Raw genomic sequence first — 21,103 nt, 5'->3', positions numbered from 1 at the left:
TGATGTCAAGATGGTTTTGGAGGAGTTTTAAAGTGTGGGTGAGCTGCAATAGTTTTTAAACATTGAGGTTGTGAGACATGATAAAAGGATTTGGATTATTTAGAGGCTATCTAGGCTGGATATGGGGTCGAAAAATGGGATGGCCTCTTTTAAGCCAATAGCATTTTCAGGGGAGGAAAATGCAAAATTGACTGCTGATACAGGAAAGTTATTGGAAGGACCTGCTATGTATAGGCGGATAGTAGGGAGTCTGATTTACAAGACCATCAATAGGCCAAGTTTAAGGGCTAGTAAGCCAATTTTGGCTAATTTTCCTCTGAATTCCTTAAATGCCACTAACTGTTTGTAAACGCCCCGAACAACGTAGTATGCTTAACAATTATGATATTCGCTTGTTTTCAAGATTTAATATAAAAGAGAATGAACACTTAAAGCTAAAAATGAAAATTACTCACAAAATTATAGCCATGAAAATGTAAAAGTAATGGAGACAAGATTGAGGGTTGAAGATGGGCAACCCCCCCCGAAGGAATGTATTTCTGCTCAACCCAAGTCCCTTAGGGAAGAGCTCAGTTACAATCAACCTGAGAGTGAGAAAAAGGTAATTCTCACTCTCACAAGATCATGCAAAGATGTACAAACACACATGCATTATCTATTATGCAATGATAAGAACCGATTTCTTTACAGTATGAGAGAAGAAAAAGGGGAAATCAGCCTCTCTCCATCGTTGATCAGGAGTACATGGATAGGGCTTGCTTCTTGTTGCTAAAATGGAAGAAAAAGCTCGAGAAGGAGGTGCTGTGATGAATTTACAGGCTTTCTGTCCTGTAAACAGCAGTGATAGAAGAGGGCATATGGAGGAATTTGATAATGGAGAAGTGGGGGATGATGATGGGGATGGATGGGACCAGTTTCTGGCTATCTGTGGGTGCTGTACATGAGTTTACAGCAAAGAAAAATGATGATGAATGAAGAAAAACGAGCTCTTATTTATAGGAGAGGGGAGAGCTAGTACAAAAGGGGAAAGTGGAGTAGCACAAGACAAGTGTCCAGCCACATGTCATGAGATGTGACAAGTGGTGGGACACTTGGAAACTTGTGTGACAAGTGTCTTGACACTTGTCTCTTCTCTATGGCCTTCCTTTTTGGGTTGAATACTGTCAAGAATAGAAACAACCAAATTTAGTAAGCACAGTCAGAGTACAGAACTTACTATTTTGAGAATGACATCCCTATTTTTTTAGGACTAGCATTTTTAGGCTAATTCGAGGCTCCTAAAATTTAGGGACCTCCTAAAATTTAGGGATCTCCTAAAATTTAGGGATCCCCCCAATATGGGTATCATATGAAAGCTTTTTCCGTGTACATCGCAAAAATGGTATCCGAATCTTCATGTGACTTTCCTATGCAAAGAAATGTGCATTTCAAGCTTTCAGCCCACACATGCACATTATACAAGCATTTCATGATCATGCCATCTTGTTGATTGTAACTGTCTGTTCTGGTGGATCTAGCCCACACTTCAAGGCATCAATCCTTTCTGTGTGCGAGTCTAATCCTGATATGCGTGAGTTCTAGTCACAGGCGCCCAATCGGGTCATATAGGTGGAAGTGTGAACTATCTTTTCTCTAACCCACCGCGTGGGTCCACCATAACCTGTGACCACTCATCAGTGGCCAGCTCCAATGCACTTTTCTTTATATCTAATTAGTGCAAAGGAAATAAATTTAATAAATCATTACATAGACAAATTAATGAAAAAGGATACAAATTCTGTTTCTATAGAGTTGTGACAGCCCTCTGGCTTTTATTCAGCTGTCCTCAGCTGAAAAGCTTCTTAATATTGCTGTAGAATATTTGGGTAATCCTTCATGAATTTTTCATCTACCCACTGTGCATCTGTTGTGGGTAGATTTTTGAATTTTAGTAAGAATTTTCGTGTCACAAGGCCACTTCTCGTGGTTCGATCCTTGAGAAACAAAATCTTTTCAGGTTCCAAGAGTTGCTCTGTTTCTTCAACTTCTGGGGGATCTTCAGTAATGGGTTCCTTTGGTTCTGGTCCTATGTAAGGTTTTAGCAAACTTACATGAAAAGCATTGTGTATTTTCCAATGAGCAGGAAGCTCAAGTCGATAAGAAACTTCATTTATTTTCTCAATCACTTTGAAGGGTCCAAAGTATCTACTGGAGAGCTTTGGAAAATATGAATTTTGACCAGAACCTTGTTTGAGCCTGCTTTTATCAAACTTTAGCAAGACATATTGACATTTTTTAAAAGCCAAAGGTCTTCTTCGTTTATCTGCTTGCTTCTTTTGTCGCTCTTGGGAAACTTTGATAGTGGCTCGAACTTGATCTATTGTGGTTTTTAAATCTGAAGCAAACTCATCAGCAGCAAAAATCTTATCTTTAGTGCGAATAATTGGAGGAGGAATCACTTTACCCTGTACTATTTCATTTGGAGCTTTCCCTGTGGATGAGTGCACTGTATTGTTGTAAGCAAACTCCAATAATGAAAGATATTTCTCCCATTGTGACTTATGTTCACTAACATAAGCTTTCAACATATCCAAAAGAGTGAGATTCATCACCTCTGTTTGGCCGTCAGTTTGAGGATGAAAAGCTGAGGAATACTTTAAAGTGGTTCCCAAATTCTCAAATAAAGCACGCCAAAAGTTACTTGTGAATTTGGAGTCTCTATCTGAAATGATCTCAGAAGGCATACCATGTAATCTGAAGATATGTTGAATGAAAAGTCTTGCAGCTTGTGCGGATTTCAATGTTTTATGACATGGAATAAAATGTGATTGTTTGCTGAATCTATCAATTATGACCCAAATCATATCATGACCTTGAGGTGTTCTTGGAATACCTGAGATGAAATCCATTGTGATAGATTCCCATAGATCTTTGGGCACTGGAAGAGGTTGTAACAATCCTGGAATCTTCTGCCTATCATATTTGGATTTTTGGCATACCAGACAAGCCTCAATGAAGTTATGTGTATCTTTTCGTAATGTTGGCCAATAAAAGTAGCGCTCAATTGCACTTAGAGTGGCTGCCCTCCCTCTATGCCCTGCATAAGGGGGTTCATGACTTTCTTTAAGCACCTTTTGTCGAACAGGAAGAGTGACACAAAGGCGATTGTTCATGAGAAGGTAACCGTCTTTGATGGAATAATCTGGATGAGAACCTCCTTGCTGTAAATTTGACCAAATTGCTGCAAAATCAGTATCTTCATCATAAGTATTCTTCATCGTTTGAAAATCTTCATGATGAGCCACTGTAATAGTTGCAATGCGAGGCACTCTAGAAAGTGCATCAGCAACTACATTTTGTTTTCCTGGAGTGTACATAATTTGAAAATGAAACATAGACAAGAAATTTTCCCATCTTGCATGTTTCTCCTGCAAATGCTTTTGAGTCTTGAAATACTTCAAGCTTTGATGATCGGTTTTAATAAGGAATTCATTGCCTAAAAGATAATGTTTCCATATCTTTAAAGCATGAACCACTGCTAAGAGCTCCTTTTCATAAATGTCATACCTTTTCTCCACATCATTTAGACGGCGGCTTTCAAAGGCTACGGCATGGCCTTCTTGATTTAGCACTGCACCAATACAATCACCACAAGCATCTGCTTCCACCACAAATGGTTTTACCAGATCTGGAATGATAAGAACAGGTCCAGAAGTAAGAGCTGTATTATGACCCAAATCATATCATGACCTTGAGGTGTTCTTGGAATACCTGAGATGAAATCTATTGTGATAGATTCCCATAGATCTTTGGGCATTGGAAGAGGTTGTAACAATCCTGGAATCTTCTGTCTATCATATTTGGATTTTTGGCATACCAGACAAGGCTCAATGAAGTTATGTGTATCTTTTCGTAATGTTGGCCAATAAAAGTAGCGCTCAATTGCACTTAGAGTGGCTGCCCTCCCTCTATGCCCTGCATAAGGGGGTTCATGACTTTCTTTAAGCACCTTTTGTCGAACCGGAAGAGTGACACAAAGGCGATTGTTCATGAGAAGGTAACCGTCTTTGATGGAATAATCTGGATGAGAACCTCCTTGCTGTAAATTTGACCAAATTGCTGCAAAATCAGTATCTTCATCATAAGTATTCTTCATCGTTTGAAAATCTTCATGATGAGCCACTGTAATAGTTGCAATGCGAGGCACTCTAGAAAGTGCATCAGCAACTACATTTTGTTTCCCTGGAGTGTACATAATTTGAAAATGAAACATAGACAAGAAATTTTCCCATCTTGCATGTTTCTCCTGCAAATGCTTTTGAGTCTTGAAATACTTCAAGCTTTGATGATCGGTTTTAATAAGGAATTCATTGCCTAAAAGATAATGTTTTCATATCTTTAAAGCATGAACCACTGCTAAGAGCTCCTTTTTATAAATGTCATACCTTTTCTCCACATCATTTAGACGGCGGCTTTCAAAGGCTACGGCATGGCCTTCTTGATTTAGCACTGCACCAATACAATCACCACAAGCATCTGCTTCCACCACAAATGGTTTTACCAGATCTGGAATGATAAGAACAGGTCCAGAAGTAAGAGCTGTTTTCAGCCTTGTGAAGGCTGCCTTCTCTTTTTCCTTCCATTGGAAAGAGATCTTCTTCTTTGTAAGGTCATGAAGTGGAGAAGCCATATGTGCAAAATGCTTGATGAAGCGGCGGTAATAAGAACATAAGCCAAGAAACGATCGCACCTCATGTACATCACGAAGATGAGGCCATTCTTGGATTATCCTGATCTTTTCAGGATCCATCTGAATCCCTTCAGAAGAGATGACATGCCCAAGGTAATTTATTTTATGCATGAAAAATTCACTCTTTTTACCATTTACCAAGAGTTGATTTTGTTGTAGTAATTGTAGAACAATTTCCAAGTGTTGATGATGCTCCTCTTCATTCTTGCTAAAGACAAGAATATCATCAAAGAAAGTACCGACATATTGTCGATGCTCTCTAAAGATGCGCTTCATCATTCGATTAAAGGTGGCTGGTGCATTGGTTAATCCGAAAGGAACCACCAAGAATTCATAAAGACCGTATGAAGTGCGGAAAGCAGTTTTGTGTACATCTTGTGGTATTACCCTAATTTGATGGTAACCACTCTTTAGATCAATGCGGCTGAAAACCTTTGAGCCTCCTAGACGATCCAAAATGTCGTCAATTCTGGGAATAGGAAACCGATTCTTCACGGTGATTTTGTTGAGGGCTCGATAATCAATGCACATCCTGAATGTGCCATCTTTCTTTTGAACAAGAAGAACTGGTGAACAAAATGGTGAGCTACTTGGCCTAATTAGCCCACGGTTGAGTAGGTCTTCGACTTGCTTTCTGATTTCTTCTTGTTGAGGACGGCTCACACGGTATGGTGCTATATTAGGAGGAGAACTGCCCGGGATAATATCAATATGATGGTCTTCTGGCCTTTCTCGGGGAAGCTGATAAGGAAGATCTTCCAAAAAACAATCTTTATACTTTTCCAAGAGCTGAAGTTGCTCTTGGTTTTCAGCATTCATATTATCTTTTACATCAGTGACATAAAGCAGACAACATTGAACACAATCCTTAATTGCTCTAGAGACTTGCATATGGCTTACCATAGGTATGGTGTCTCCAGAAACTCCAGCTTGGATCTCGTACTTCTTGCCTTTGTTGGTGAGTTCTACCTTCTTTTTCTGAGAGAAGATGGTTGAATCTACTCTATGATTCCAGGGCATGCCAAGAATCACATCGCAACCATCAAGGTCTCCGATACAGAAGGTATCTTCGTCACTGTAGCCTTGAATTTGAAACTTGAGCTTGCCAATGTAGGGTATCACAGTCTTCACTGTGTCACTTTCATCAGCATTTAAAGCTTGGCGAACTTCTGCCGGAGTGTCCATCTCTTCGTTCTTTAATCCAAGCTCTTTAGCTAATTGCAAGGAAATGATATTTTCATTCGCCCCAAGATCTATCAAGAATAGTGCTTGCTTACCTTGTAACTGTCCCCAAGCTTTTAATAATTTGCGCGTCTCTGGAGTGTGAGTTGTGTTTGCAACTACATCACTGATAGCATTGATTTTCACTGGTGACTTAGGCTTGTTGTCAGAAACCTGGCTTTGTCCCTTGTTTGGACATTGCTTCTCTATGTGGCCTGTCTGTCCACATTTAAAACACTTCCCTTCTTTCATGAAGCGTTGCTTTTCTTCTTCGGAAAGTTGCTTTGCTTGTGGGTATAGATTGGAGCGAAATTGAGGAGCATTAGGAGGTGCATAGGGCTTCATCCTCTTTTGATTTGATGGTGGCTGCTTTTGCCACTGTTTTTGTCCTTTATTTGGGGCTGAATACTCCTCATCATCAGCTACTCTCTTCTTATCATTCTTTTGGAATGATTTGTTGCCATTGTGCTCCATTTCCCATGTCTCAGCATGGTCAATGAGTTCCCTGAGACTAGAACAATGATAATGATTAAGAGCAGTACGAAGTTTAAAATGCAAACCTCCTTGAAACTTCCTAAGCTTTTCCGAACTGCTGATCTTCTTGAAATGTTGGACCTTCAAAAGTAGCTCCCAAAATCTCTTGGTATAGTCACCAAGTGACTCATTTTTCCTTTGCCAAAGCCGATCCCATTCCATTTTTACATCTCTTTTGAAATGAACAGGAAGAAATTGGCTTTGTATCAGGCGAACAAAGGACCGCCATGATTTTGGGGCAGCATGATCATATTCCAAACCCGTCCACCAAGTATGGGCTAAGTCGGTTAAATGTAAAGCTGCAAACTTAATCTTTTCTTTTTCTTTATACTTGTCACGACTATACAAAATTTGAAATTGACGAATAAATTTCAGAAGAAGATCAGGATTTCGGGAACCATCATACATACTGAACTTGATCTTCTTTTCAAGTTGAGATAGTGACTTAGTCTTCTTCTTTTTCTTATGCCTTCGTCCATGCTCGGATCTTGAGGTTGAAGATGATGAAGTGCTTGATGGGGATGAAGATGGAGACGAGGGTGAAGAATGTCGATGTCTTTGACGATGATGAGGTCTTCCACGAGAAGGGTGTGACTCTTCATTACTAGAAGAGGATCCATCAGAATAGGCGCCAGATGACTTTGAAGAAGTGGATGAGCTTCGACGCGATCTCTTTCTTTGTCTTGAAGCAGAATGGGACTGCCTCTTAGAAGTAGTTGGACTTCTTGATCGGCTCCTTCCATTGGTATGGCTTTGTCTCCTTGAAGTAGATGGGCTTCTTTCCTTGAATTCTTTGGGATTCTCAACTTTTTCTAGTTTGAGAAGTTGCTCACGAATTTGCTGATTCTCCTCTCTAAGACTTTGAATGGCTTGAAGGATAGCACTCGATTGATCCATTGAGAACTAAAGAAAAAAAATATATGCTCAAGGACTCAATGCAAGGGCTGAAAACAAACAAACTTATAGTTGTAAGCACTACCAGTGTTGGGGGTGAGGACCGAGCCAAAGCTCTGATACCACTGTAAACGCCCCGAACAACGTAGTATGCTTAACAATTATGATATTCGCTTGTTTTCAACATTTAATATAAAAGAGAATGAACACTTAAAGCTAAAAATGAAAATTACTCACAAAATTATAGCCATGAAAATGTAAAAGTAATGGAGACAAGATTGAGGGTTGAAGATGGGCAACCCCCCCCCGAAGGAATGTATTTCTGCTCAACCCAAGTCCCTTAGGGAAGAGCTCAGTTACAATCAACCTGAGAGTGAGAAAAAGGTAATTCTCACTCTCACAAGATCATGCAAAGATGTACAAACACACATGCATTATCTATTATGTAATGATAAGAACCGATTTCTTTACAGTATGAGAGAAGAAAAAGGGGAAATCAGCCTTTCTCCATCGTTGATCAGGAGTACATGGATAGGGCTTGCTTCTTGTTGCTAAAATGGAAGAAAAAGCTCGAGAAGGAGGTGCTGTGATGAATTTACAGGCTTTCTGTCCTGTAAACAGCAGTGATAGAAGAGGGCATATGGAGGAATTTGATAATGGAGAAGTGGGGGATGATGATGGGGATGGATGGGACCAGTTTCTGGCTATCTGTGGGTGCTGTACATGAGTTTACAGCAAAGAAAAATGATGATGAATGAAGAAAAACGAGCTCTTATTTATAGGAGAGGGGAGAGCTAGTACAAAAGGGGAAAGTGGAGTAGCACAAGACAAGTGTCCAGCCACATGTCATGAGATGTGACAAGTGGTGGGACACTTGGAAACTTGTGTGACAAGTGTCTTGACACTTGTCTCTTCTCTATGGCCTTCCTTTTTGGGTTGAATACTGTCAAGAATAGAAACAACCAAATTTAGTAAGCACAGTCAGAGTACAGAACTTACTATTTTGAGAATGACATCCCTATTTTTTAGGACTAGCATTTTTAGGCTAATTCGAGGCTCCTAAAATTTAGGGATCTCCTAAAATTTAGGGACCCCCCCAATATGGGTATCATATGAAAGCTTTTTCCGTGTACATCGCAAAAATGGTATCCGAATCTTCATGTGACTTTCCTATGCAAAGAAATGTGCATTTCAAGCTTTCAGCCCACACATACACATTATACAAGCATTTCATGATCATGCCATCTTGTTGATTGTAACTGTCTGTTCTGGTGGATCTAGCCCACACTTCAAGGCATCAATCCTTTCTGTGTGCGAGTCTAACCCTGATATGCATGAGTTCTAGTCACAGGCGCCCAATCGGGTCATATAGGTGGAAGTGTGAACTATCTTTTCTCTAACCCACCGCGTGGGTCCACCATAACCTGTGACCACTCATCAGTGGCCAGCTCCAATGCACTTTTCTTTATATCTAATTAGTGCAAAGGAAATAAATTTAATAAATCATTACATAGACAAATTAATGAAAAAGGATACAAATTCTGTTTCTATAGAGTTGTGACACTGTTTGCAATGTTTTCTTTATTCTTGAAGTAAATTCAGATGGCATCAAGTGAAGTCCTGTACAATACACAACCCATCTTGGCACCATCATTTAAGACGAGATGCCCCAAATAATAAACCTATACTAAGAAGAATTTGCTCTTTTTGGCATTAATGTGCAGCTTTTGAATTCTCAATTCCTTAATTGCCACATCCAAATTTGGCAATGTTCTTCTTCATTCTTTGCTTTTAATAAAGCATGTGTGAATAGTCTGAAAATCTTGTCCAGCACATGATGAATGTAGTAGATGTCAAACCAAAAGGCATTATAGGGGACTTAGTACAATCCAAAGGAAGCTTTGAAAGCCTCAAGCATCCCATATATTTGATGATATTCACTTGTTAACTTAATGTGGCGGAATACAATTGCACAAGACTAATTATCTCCAGTTTGTTTGTTTACTTCGTGCCAGGGTAGTAGAGGGCCGAGATAGCTCAGCAACCATCACGTTGCAAGCTTCCCCTCCCCCTCCTCCCCCCTCGTGATTGATCCCCCCACCCTCTAGTTGTTCCCTCTATCTGCAGCAACTCCCCCCCCCCACCAGGTAGCACCGTGACGTAATTGGTTGTTCTCGCAGAAGGGACGCGCAATGGAAACCTCTGGTCAGACGCCGGCGCACTTAGCGAGTGCCCGCCAATCAAACACCTTGCGCGTCGTCCTCTCTGAGGAGCAGCTCTTAGCCGTCTGAGCTAAGCAGTTGGAGCTAAAGGAAACAATGATTTATGGTTAGGTAGTAGGACATTCTCCAGCCAGGGCCTAGCTTCGGGACTGGCTTTACTCCACGTTGTGTATCGGCATAGTGCAGATCGTGGAGGCAGTCCTACACTGGGCCAAGGGATTTTCATGGTCCGGCTCAATTCGGCAGACACAGCTCGCGAGTTACTTGCCAGTTCACCATATGCGTCCACGAAGGGGGTCATATACATGGTCCCCTAGTACAGTGGCTTTACTGTGGAGACATTTGCAATCCATAACAGGTTTTTGCGGCACCCGGTCACCCTTCTTTTCCCCAGCGTGGCGATAGAGTATCTCTAGCTCATGGAAGATTTTGGACGTCTCTTCGGCACTGTCCTTCCCGCATCTTTCACGGATGCAGTGACAGCGACAGGAATCCCAAAGATAAGGGTGGCAGTGAAAGAGATAAAGAATATCCCACAGTTCTTAGAGATTGAGGCAGGCGGACACTCCTTTAGGCAGCAGGTCATTGTGACAGGGCAACCAAGGCAGTGTCTGCGCTGCCACGACTTTGGGCATCAGGCAACAATTTGTACACGCTTCGGTGCTGCCAAGGCGGCTCTGCCGACTGGTTCGCAGGTGGATGTTGACGGCTTCATATGGGTCCAGAGATGACAGAGAGGGAGACGGCAAGGGGGGCGCAGCCAGCTCCTTAGACCCAGCCTCGGTAGCAAGGAGGAGGTGGGCGTGCGACGCCCCCTCGGCAGAGCACGCCACAACCCGCCCCACCTGGTAGGACTGCAGCCCCCCACATCCACCACCCACACCATAGACTGCCTCGCTTGAGGTCCCACAGCCCTCACACCACCACACCCACACACATCCCCCCCTCCCTCTCCCTCCCCCCCCTCCCCTCCCCCCCCAACAATGACCCTAGCCTAGAGCCCCCCCTTTTCAGGGCTAGTAGCCCCCGCCCCGGCCCCCCACCTCCCTCCCCACCCGCTATACACTACCGTCCATGCTACCATCACTTGATCTTACTCCCCCCCACCATCTCCCCTACCGAGCACTCCCCCTGACCCGCACCCGTTTCAGGTGACCTCCCTGAGACCCACTCCCCTTCCTCCCACAGGTGGTGATGAGCCACAAATGCCTACATCCTCCTCGCACCAGTAGTCTTTCCCCTCCCACACAGCTACCAGCTCATCCGCCCTTGCCGCCTATCACACTTTCTCGAGACAGGTACAGTTGGTGCCACAAGAGTTCTTCCGCAGTGGCCCATGGTTCTACTTGAGAGTTGTGGAGCGTGGAGTGTTTCCACTGCCGCTAGAGGTGGGGATCTTCGTGGTTCGTAAGTCAAGGAGGGGCAAGGTCCATCTACTAGCACCATCGGATGGACCAAACTATGCCTTTTTTCTTCAATCCTCTCACTCAGGGGAGTGGACGACTACATAGGTAGAGGAGGAGTTAAAGAGTCAGGTGGCGGACCACATCTCCTAGTGGATGGGAGAAGAAGGACTAGCATTGTTTGCACAACAGTGGCCTGTTTGCATGATGGACATTAACTGGTGGGCTGGCGCTGAGGTCCCTCACTTGAGCATCATCTTTCGAGCCCCTCCTCAATGGAGAGCTCGGAAGGATGTGATCGAGTGGCCCCTAGCACAAGCGGTCTGTTCTATTAGTGTACAGATTCACGACTCTCAGCATTGCTAATAGATGCATTGATAGTACCACCTGGAGCATCTATCACCCCTATGGTCTGGCCGAGGGCCACCATGGGGGATTGGAGCTCACCGTCCAGACCGGCGGCAAAGCGTCCTTGCATGCCTCATAGTTCCTTCTCCTCATCAGCTGCCTCCACACCAAACAGATGTCTGTTCGGTCAGTCACAGGTTTCCCCATGAGCCTACACCTTGCATCTTGGAATGTGAATAGTCTCCACTACAGTGGGGCACGTGGTTCTAGGAAGTTGATTGTTCGGCAGGAGCTGCAACTTGCCCTTGCTGGACCGGATCGACATCTTACTCCTACAGGAGCACAAGCTCACCCCCACCCAAGCTCAGCGGGTAGGGAAGGTATTTCCGGGCAGCTCACACACTTACTGGGAGCATGCTATAGGTGCCCATGGTAGGAGTGGAGGCGTATGTATCTCTATTGGCCCGAGTCTCACTGCCTGTGTACGAGGCCACAAGACGATAGTGGCAAGGAGGGTTCTTTGGATCAGACTGGATATTGGGGACTCGTGCCTTGGAGTCCTCAATGTCTATGTCCCTACGGAGGTTAGGGCATGCAGCAGGTTTTGGGTGGAGATCGCGGATGGACTCCCAGAGGTGGACTCCTGGATTGTTGGAGGAGACTTCAACAACTTGGAGGCTTTGGAGGACCAGCAGGGCAGAGGTGGAAACTACGAAGGCATGGCCGGGAAGGAGCAGGAGGCATGGGAGGTCTTTTTGCTGGCGGTAGGAGCACGTGACGCCTAGAGAGACCCTGCTTTCCACAGGAGGGAGAGGTCGTTGGATTTCTCTTGGGGATACAGGCGGCTTGGAAGAGTCTTGCTGCAGCGGTTGGATAGGTTCTTTGTGGGAGAGTGGGGAGGCTCTCATGGAGGCTAGATTGAGTAGTTGGCAGGCACCACGTTGAACGATCATTGCCTACGGATCATTGCCCAGTCCTTCTGACACTTGATCCCCTAGCATCTGCCTTAGATGCACGCTCCTATCGGATCCCTGACTCGATATATAGGAGGAAGGAGGTGACGAGACAGATAGAGCAGATTTGGACCAAAGAGTGGGGCAGGAGGGACTAGATAGCAGAGGTCCTAGCCAAGTTGAGCAGAATCTGCCAAGAGGCAGCCATATAGGCCAGGCAGCAGACCTAGGAGGAGGAGAGAGCACTCCGGTGGGACATTGCAGCCACACAAAGACTATTACAGGAGGCACCAGGGGATCCCACCCTCCACGCGCAAGAGGTGCGCGTGCAAGCAACCATTGTTGGCCTAGAGGACGTGCTCAAAGTTCTCTTTCCGAACCTCAGTAGCTTTTTGGGCGCGGAAGGAGGACACGATGTGCAGGGAGTTCTTTCAAGTGCACTAGCCTTGCACTGCAGGAGAGCAGATATGCAGCCTTTAGGATCAGTATGGGAGGACTCGTTCTAGCCTAGAGGAGGTGATGGAGATTGCCACCGACTACTACACGCACCTCTTCCAGCAGGAGAGAGCCTCAGCTAGAGGACAGAGGTGTAGACAGCAGGTCTGGGATCACACGCGTCCCTCGTCACAGAGGAGATGGGACGCTCCCTCCTAGCCCCCTTCATAGAGAAGGAACTAGAGGAGGCTTTCTACACACAGGATGGGCAGAAATGCCCGGGGGAGGATGGCCTATCTAAGGCCTTCTTCACTACCTACTCAGAAGTGGTGAAGGACCGCCTATTGTCGGATTTCCAAGAGATTTTCACTTCAGGACAGATGCCTGAGAGTCTCTCGGCAGGCCTTATTAGCCTTCTCCCCAAAGGGGGAGACCGGCTGGAGCTTTCCCAGTGGAGACCGATCACCTTGTTGTCAGTGGCCTATAAGGCACTGGCAAAGATGATTGGTAGGCGACTACGCCCCGTACTTCCAGACATCATCTACAACACATAGAGAGGCTTTGTCTAGGATAGGAGTATCCTAGACAATGTATTTACCTTCTTTGAGGCAACTGAGTGGGCTCAGCACAGTGGGCAGAGACTGGCCGTACTACTCCTGGATTTCGAGAAAGCTTATGACAGGGTGGACTGGGATTTCCTAGAGGGCACCATGGTGAGGCTAGGATTCCCTCAGGTTTGGATTCGCGGGGTCTCTGCCCTTTACAGATCGGCCACCAACAGGGTTTTCATAGGCAGAAGTCGAGGGGATGAGTTTTGGCTGGAGAGATCGGTTCGATAGGGCTGCCCCTTGGCCCCATACCTATTTCTACTCTTTGCAGAGGCGATGTCTCACTTCCTCAAATCACGTGTGAGCGGACTACATGGCCTTTGACTTGCAGTGAGAGAGGAGACTGAGTTGTTAGACTCAGAGTATATAGATGACACAACACTCTACATAGAGTATGCAGATGACACAACACTCTACATAGAGAACGATGAATTGATGCTGGAGAGAGTGAGGCTAGCTCTTGACGTGTTCTGTTCAGCAGCGGGAGCGAAAATCAACTGGTGAAAGTCAGTTGGTTTCCTCATAGACCCGGACTCTAGCACGGAGTGGGGCATCCACTTGGGATTTAAATGGGTGAGCAGAGGGCAGACTACCCGTATCTTGGGTTCCAGGTGGGACTCGACATCACTCCTGCCCAGCAGTTTCTTCCTGTCCTTGATTCTATTTGAAGGAAATTGACCTACTGGAGCACGGCTCGCCTCTCACTAGCCGGCCGAGCCCTGGTGGTCAACCAAGTACTTCTAGCGATGGCCTGGTACATCGCCTCGTGTTGGTGCTTCTCCTCATCTTGCGTAGCGCAACTCTGCCACCTAGTGCGGGATTTTCTCTGGTCATGGTCAGATGGTTCCAAGGACTCCGGGGTTAGATGGTTCCAGGGACTCTAGGGCCAAGGTGGCGTGGGCGACCATCATACGGCATCAGTCAGAGGGAGGGCTCGGGATCATAGACCCAGAATATCAGAGTATGGCCCTCTTGGGCAAGCTAGTTGTACGTGGCCTCACACCAGGCGGGCAGACCTGGAAGGTCTTATTGCAGGAGGGCTTTCAGGATTGTAGACCGAGGCTTGGCGGTGAGTGGAGGCCATCCTTGAGATGGATTTTCACGTCAGCCCAGATCACCCCCCTCAGATCACCTTTCCTACGCAGCCTACTCCTTGTGTGGCAGGGCCTTCACAAGGCCCTAACACAGAGCCCTCCAGGCTGCCAGGAGGAGATAGACCATCAGCCAGTGATTTGGAACCCCCACGTCAAAGATCGGGAAGGAGCACAGATCGGCGAGCATATCCACATCCAGTGGGTTGGTTGGGAGGCCGGCCTGGCTTGTACCATCAGGATATGGCAGGAGGTGTACAGGATGGCGGAAGAGGAGGTGTTGCAGAGAGCATCAGGCTGTCAGAGGCAAGTGGAGTTGAGGAGAAGGGAGATAGACGCAGTAATACCTCTGGAGTGGCTTGCTTCCCCAATACGAGAGCCGATAGAGCTTGGGGAGGTATGGGCAGCTAGGTTCTCACCAGCAGGCATCCCCCTACAGGTGGCAGGAAGAGTTGGTGGCACCCCACACAGGACTTTCTTTGCAATGCCTGAGGGGGGACATCTGGCCCTAGACAGAGGGCAGCAGGATGAGGGGATAGCCGCCCTCTTGTGGAGAAGGATTCGGATGGTGGGCCTTTAGGGGAAGACATGGCGATTGGACCCCTGTGTCTTTTGGGAGGAGCTCAGGGAGTGGCGCCTTTGGATCTGGAAGGGCAGGCCACTTGATGAGCTAGAGTGGGATCTAGGAGAGTGGCTATGGCTGGCCATGGCGGTTGCCAAAAAGCCACCCATGTTCTTTGAGTACATTGCCAGGATTGGCAGACATGTACTGATGCAAGAGGATATGGAGTGGGCACCATCACGTAGCAGGCACTGGGCGGAGCACAACATCACGGAGCCTTTCCGACTGTCCTTCTGGCGCCGCCTATGGGATAGCTGGAGGCCGAGGAGGGTGTCATATTTCTTATGGCTGGTGGCACATGGAGGCTTGGCGGTGGGAAGTTGGCTTGCCCAGATGCAAGAGGGAGGTTGTAAGCACTGCACACAACAGCCTTTGGAAACCCCAAAGCACTGCCTTTGGTCATGTGAGGAGGCGCAGCTCGTGTGGAGGAGCTTGGCGTATCCTTCGCCGTATAGCACCCAGCCTTGGATGTATCTCATGGGGAGCCTTCTGTTGGCGGGCAGTCAGCCAGGGCCGTCACTGTTTGTATGAGGCCGGGATGCAAGACACGATATTCATTATTGAGGTAGGGTCGTGCGCAGTGGTCAGTTTGGAGGCTCTACCCATCCGACAGGTACTAGAGCCAACAGCAGACCGCTCGGAGGGATGGGAGATCATAGGGAGCCTTACTGGATGCCATATCTGGAAGGCGCATTGTCAGGAGGTTTTCGGCGGAGAGAGATTTAGTAAAGGCGCCCTTAGCAGAGCTTTGGACCTCCATCATTCACTCCCTCCGCGGCCGATGGGATCAGGTGCAGGGCGAGTCGAGGGCTCGTCAAGAGCTCTGTGGTCATTTCCTGTGCACTTGGGGCTGCCAGGACCTGTTTTTCGTGATCAGGCAGGCAGCCTTAGTTGGCATTACACCCCCCCCATGGCTTCTTGACCCCATCCCCCCCCCCAGACCGCCTTGAGAGGCTTGTATACATGATGTATTTGTGACTTTGCATCAGCTCCAGCTTGTGTGTTGAGCATGAACATTCCATTGTAATCAGTTTTTTTTTTGAGTAATATAATCAGCCACATTTTACTTGGAAGAAATTATCTCCAGTTTGTTAAATTGCCTCACTATTTGATTGCCACATGGTGCATACACATGCATCAGTAAGTTTCTGAAAAATATGGAGTGCCATAATTCTATGTTAGAGCAACTCTCTATTTACAACATGTTCCCTCTGACTAGCGAAGTGTCAACAATTTTTATAATTAATGGTCAGTGGTATGGTTAACCTTTTTCCTTAGGGCTCTGAAAATTAGTCATACTTGCATAATATATTTTAGTAATGAACTTACCATATGCATAACCTCAGTTTTTATGCGAACGCATTACACAACTTAAAATTGTTATTTGAGTGGTCAACTCTTATGGCTTGAGTCATCAGAGTGTATTCTCAATAAATTTTATGAAGTGCATGAAAATAAACACAGACTTATCAATGGCGATTTGAAATGTTTCCTTGGGGATTGTTGTTTGCCATACTCTTGGTCAGCTTTCTTACTTTGTCATATGGTTATAGCCAAATTCTTAGAATCACATCTTGTCATAGCTTTCACTTGAGTGATTTATTTGTGCACTTGCCATTAGTCGTATAGCTAGTGGGCAGCTGTCACACTACATTTCATTTCTCTTAACATTTCCAGCCTCACTTTCATCTTCACATGAGGTACATGTGAATTATCATCATGGGTCACACATGGAAGCCTCTTCATGTCATACATTATATGTCAAATCATACTGCATGAGAGGTCATACATCACATCATTCTCTGCATTAGTACTTATTAGGCTAGGGTTTTTGATTCATAGTAGGGTTAGGGTTTCTCATTTAATGTATGACATGTACATCCAACCCTAGTCTATACATAGTAAATGCTAATGCATTCAGAGTGGTCACATGTTATTGTTTAATTGTGCAGTGCAATCAGGGAGCTGCCATAAATGGCACACATCTGCTCCATCATGTTGCAGTATGTTGCATCAAATGCCACCGATCTGCTCCATTGTCTTGCAGGTTGTCACACAAAGGGTGAACCCAATGCAAGCACCAAAACTCTGATAAAAAAGTACAAGAGACTGTCGGGGGGGGGGGGGGGGGGGTGCGGTGGGGGGTAGATATAAATTGTTCATACATGAGCTCTCCTCTTTTACATTTAGAGGTGCTGCCAACAATTTCAATTCTAAGATGGTTCTTACTCTAAACGATAAACATAATTATTATGAGCAATGAGTCAAGTTCCCATCAAACATCTTGTTTGGGGAGCTCTTAACACACTTTTCTAATGATGAAACAGGCATCTACCTACTAGAGAGGACTATTATTACCTAAGTGAAGCACACAAGTTGTTTTGCCTGAATAATTGAGTTGCTTTTTCTGCTGTTCTACTGCCTTTTGACCTCTGCTTCTCAAGGCATTGTGTTTGGCTGGTTTACCTATCAGTATTTTTACTCTTTTGGCATGTGCCCCCTGGTGGTTTTGTTTAGTTATGGCATTCCAAATCGTAGATGTGCTGAAGAAAAGTGTGTTTACAGAAGAGTTATTGTTTATCTGTTGCTATTATAACAATGATGTATTGGAAGTTCAAACAGGATTGAGAGTAATCTCCTATATGTTTGTGGTTCTCTTTTTGCAGGATTTGAGAGTTGAGATTGTAGATATTACCAATGATACATTAAGTCTGCGAGGACGTAGTGCTGAAAGGCTCAAATTTGAGGTAACAATTTTGCCTCTCGTACGAGGCTAGCGTTCTCATCTGACATGGACCTGAGGATGTAAGCATAATTTTGTGGAAAATCCAGGTTGAATATGGATTGAAACGTGGAACCACTGACAACTCTTACATAGTTAAAGGGGCTGATGTGGCTCTGATTGATATACCCGATGAGAATTTCAAGGAACTGTTCATAGGAACACTTCAGCAAGCTATTGACATCAAAACAATAAAGCATATCATTCTTGGACATATAAGCCCGAAGAGGGTGAAAAGTTTGATTTCCTTATGCGAACAGTTCAAGGATCATGGTAAAGTCTGACACTCTGGACATGGGTAATAAATACCTTCTTCATTTTGAAATTTGTCCTAAGAAGTATCACATAGAGTCTGAGCCAGTCATATAGATCCCTTTTGTTGTGTTATAATTTTGTAGTTTGATAAATGCTATAAGTGAGACAATTGTGGTTTGCAACTCTTCATAATTTTAGCATACAAAGTTTGGACATTCTATGTACCTTAAGTCTTTGACACAGTTCCACTTGATGCTTGGAAGACAAATAAATGTACCCAAAATTTTTAGATCCTTTATTAATGAAGGTGGCTTTTGGTAATCTGACCTTTTTTGTACCCATTCCTGCTAATTTTCCTTCTTTGACTTCCATCTTTCATGGATGTGTTCCTTGTACTTTGCTGAACCAGTTGTCTCTCATTGTGACATTATGTCTTTAGGGCTAGAAGTGCAGGTGCATTGCTCAAATCCAGCTGCACAGCTTTTGTCATCCTCACTTCCTGAAAACCTTAAAGCTGAGACTGTGAAGCTGAGAGTCGTGCGAAATGGTGACTATCTTGACTTAGGAAGAGGTAGGAAACTACTTTTATGTACTTGAATCTTGTCTACATGTTATTTGGGTTGAGATTATATCTCTAATTTTTGGCCTACAGATCACAAACTTGAGTTCATTCTGACTTCAACACCAAGGTGGCCGGATGGGATGTGCACTTATGACCCTTGTACACAGTTACTATTTAGCAATAAGCTGTTTAGGTATTCTGGAAAGGCAGTTGCAACAGTTTATCTTGTATCCCTTTAATTATTTATAGTGCTTCTATTAAATGCCAGTTTGCATAATTCATTACTTGGCTGATTCAGTGTGCCGCTTCAGTGCACATGTATGCAGTGACAGCCATCTTGATATTGGCGGCTGGGATGCATATGGGGAAGACTGGAAATATTTCTTTGACTGCATGCTGTCACCTGTACCCCGTCAGGTTGTTCTTTCACATTAAGCATTCCAATCATTCATTTTCTGTAATTTCACAAGAAATGGCTTCTGGCATAAGCTTGGTTTCATGATCAACTTCTCTTTGAGGTGGAAGTTCAGTCAATTTTTTGGGGAATATGTCTATTTATTCCTTCAATCAGGATGGCTCTTTCTCAATCTCATAACCTTGCTTAACTAGTTTGATTAAGTAGACATGCAACATTTTTGTTAACCCTTTAACTATGGGAGAAGCTTTTTCTAGCTGGATGTTTGGTTTTGTTGCTTCTCCCTACGTGGTTAGTTATTTACCCTTTAGATCCTGAAATCTGATTTGGACCTTCCCATAATGGATATGAGCATCATTGGGGATCAATTAGCCCCATTTCTAGCAAGCACTCATAAGCTTCTAAGTTCATTTATTTAAAACCCATGTTGGAAAGATTTCCTCCTAAGTTAAATTCCATTTTGCTAGTTTAATGAGTAGAAAGTACTTCTTTTCCATTTGCTAATTCCTTAAGTAACTTTGATGTAGGTTAGCTCCTTGTGTTCCTTACTACCGCCAACTTTGGGCTTCAGTGAGTATACTTTATGCAACTTTGCCAACATGACCCAAGAGATTTAGTTATTTGAGAGGAACCTTGTTACAATTGAGACGTATGAATTCTGGCATAGATGAATGGATTTCTCTGAATATACTAATTTTCGATTGAGTACTTATAGCTATGGAGCCCTTATAGTTCTGTTGAAACAGTGAGAGCTGGTCTCATTTCCATGCAAGTTGTAATATCACCCTCGGTTAAACTATATACCTCTGATTGATGAAGAGGTTGTAGGAAACTCTACTTGCCTTTACCTCAATACTGTGTTCACAACACCCAAAGTGGAATGTAAAAAGGACTGGTTATATGTGAAAAAGGGGTAGAGGGCCCAAGCTAAAGTGAAAACTCTAACCCTAATGTATACAATGTGTAAAAGTAAATAGAGAGGTCATTCTTGTGTGTGCAAACTATTGAGAGCCTCTTCCTCTCTATCTTCTCTATCTTCTTGCTTGCTTCACTAGCTTGAGAGTGAGGGACTCAAGGAAAAGAAGCCACGCATAATCGTCATCATTATTATTTCCATTTTGCTATCTAAATTGTGAGAGTATGAGAGCGAGGAAGAGAGTGAGAGAAATTGACATTGACTCTCTCTCTTGGGAGGACTTGTTATAGGACTCAAGGTCCTATTATGCATATAATTGTGTGATCACTAGTTTTGGACTCTTGGCCCGTAGGCAAACACATTCGCATTGCGGGAAGGTGGTATGGGATGCTAACTCTTGAGACACAGTGCAACAAATCGTCATTATGGTAGGATTTGACTACTAGTTTCACTAGGGAACTCTTAGCCTGTGCCTATTGGGTAATATGGATGATTGTCATTATGGTAGGATTTGACTACTAGTTTCACTAGGGAACTCTTAGTCTGTGCCTATTGGGTAATATGGACTCTTGTAAGTTGGCTATCAAGAGAAAGATAGTGCAAAGTATTCCATCAGCTATAGATTACCTTAAAGGCAAAGTTGTTTTGCTGTTTATAAGGATGTCCACAAGGCATGTGTGTTATGCACCTAGTGCTGGACACTAGAAAACACCAAATGTTGGCCTTGGACAGTTGATATTTGTATTGGTTGCACATGGCATCCTTTGCAAATGCATATGTGTGCAAGCCATTGTATCAGCTTCATGAAGCTGAACGACCCAAATAGGTTGGGCACCTACATCCCTTAACTTGATAGCTTTGTATATCATGGATTTTGGTAGGATTACCTTGTATAGCCTTTGTTATGATGTGATTTGGGACTTATGGACCGATGACCTTTGATGCCCATTTCATCATTGCTAGACAAATTGTGAAAAGCCACAAATTGACTCATTTGCTATCAAGCCTATGTTTACTCACTGAAATCAGCAATGACCATCCGTTTGCTATTGTTTCCAGTAATTAGTTTTCTAGCAATGAGAGACCCATTTGTTTTTTTGGTTTTCCCATTGA

General features: G+C 44.3%; 1 protein-coding gene across 2 annotated transcripts in view; it reads left to right on the top strand.

The window, feature by feature from the left end:
• Nucleotides 1-21,103, top strand: part of LOC148040101 (uncharacterized) — a 176,857-nt gene that overhangs the window by 63,927 nt on the left and 91,827 nt on the right. For both annotated transcript variants that reach the window (XM_087696621.1, XM_087696620.1), the window contains exons 3-7: nucleotides 17,727-17,807; nucleotides 17,893-18,115; nucleotides 18,537-18,668; nucleotides 18,750-18,852; nucleotides 18,971-19,076. In XM_087696621.1, the coding sequence (XP_087552747.1) occupies nucleotides 17,727-17,807; nucleotides 17,893-18,115; nucleotides 18,537-18,668; nucleotides 18,750-18,852; nucleotides 18,971-19,076 (645 nt within the window). The remainder of the gene's footprint in view (nucleotides 1-17,726; nucleotides 17,808-17,892; nucleotides 18,116-18,536; nucleotides 18,669-18,749; nucleotides 18,853-18,970; nucleotides 19,077-21,103) is intronic.

This window comes from Lygodium microphyllum, chromosome 2, assembly GCF_053477565.2.
Source record: "Lygodium microphyllum isolate KBCC chromosome 2, Lygodium_microphyllum_v1.1.10, whole genome shotgun sequence".
Classification (NCBI taxonomy): domain Eukaryota; kingdom Viridiplantae; phylum Streptophyta; class Polypodiopsida; order Schizaeales; family Lygodiaceae; genus Lygodium; species Lygodium microphyllum.
Note: the sequence above shows the minus strand (reverse complement) of the source record. Positions and strands in the feature narration are given on the sequence as shown.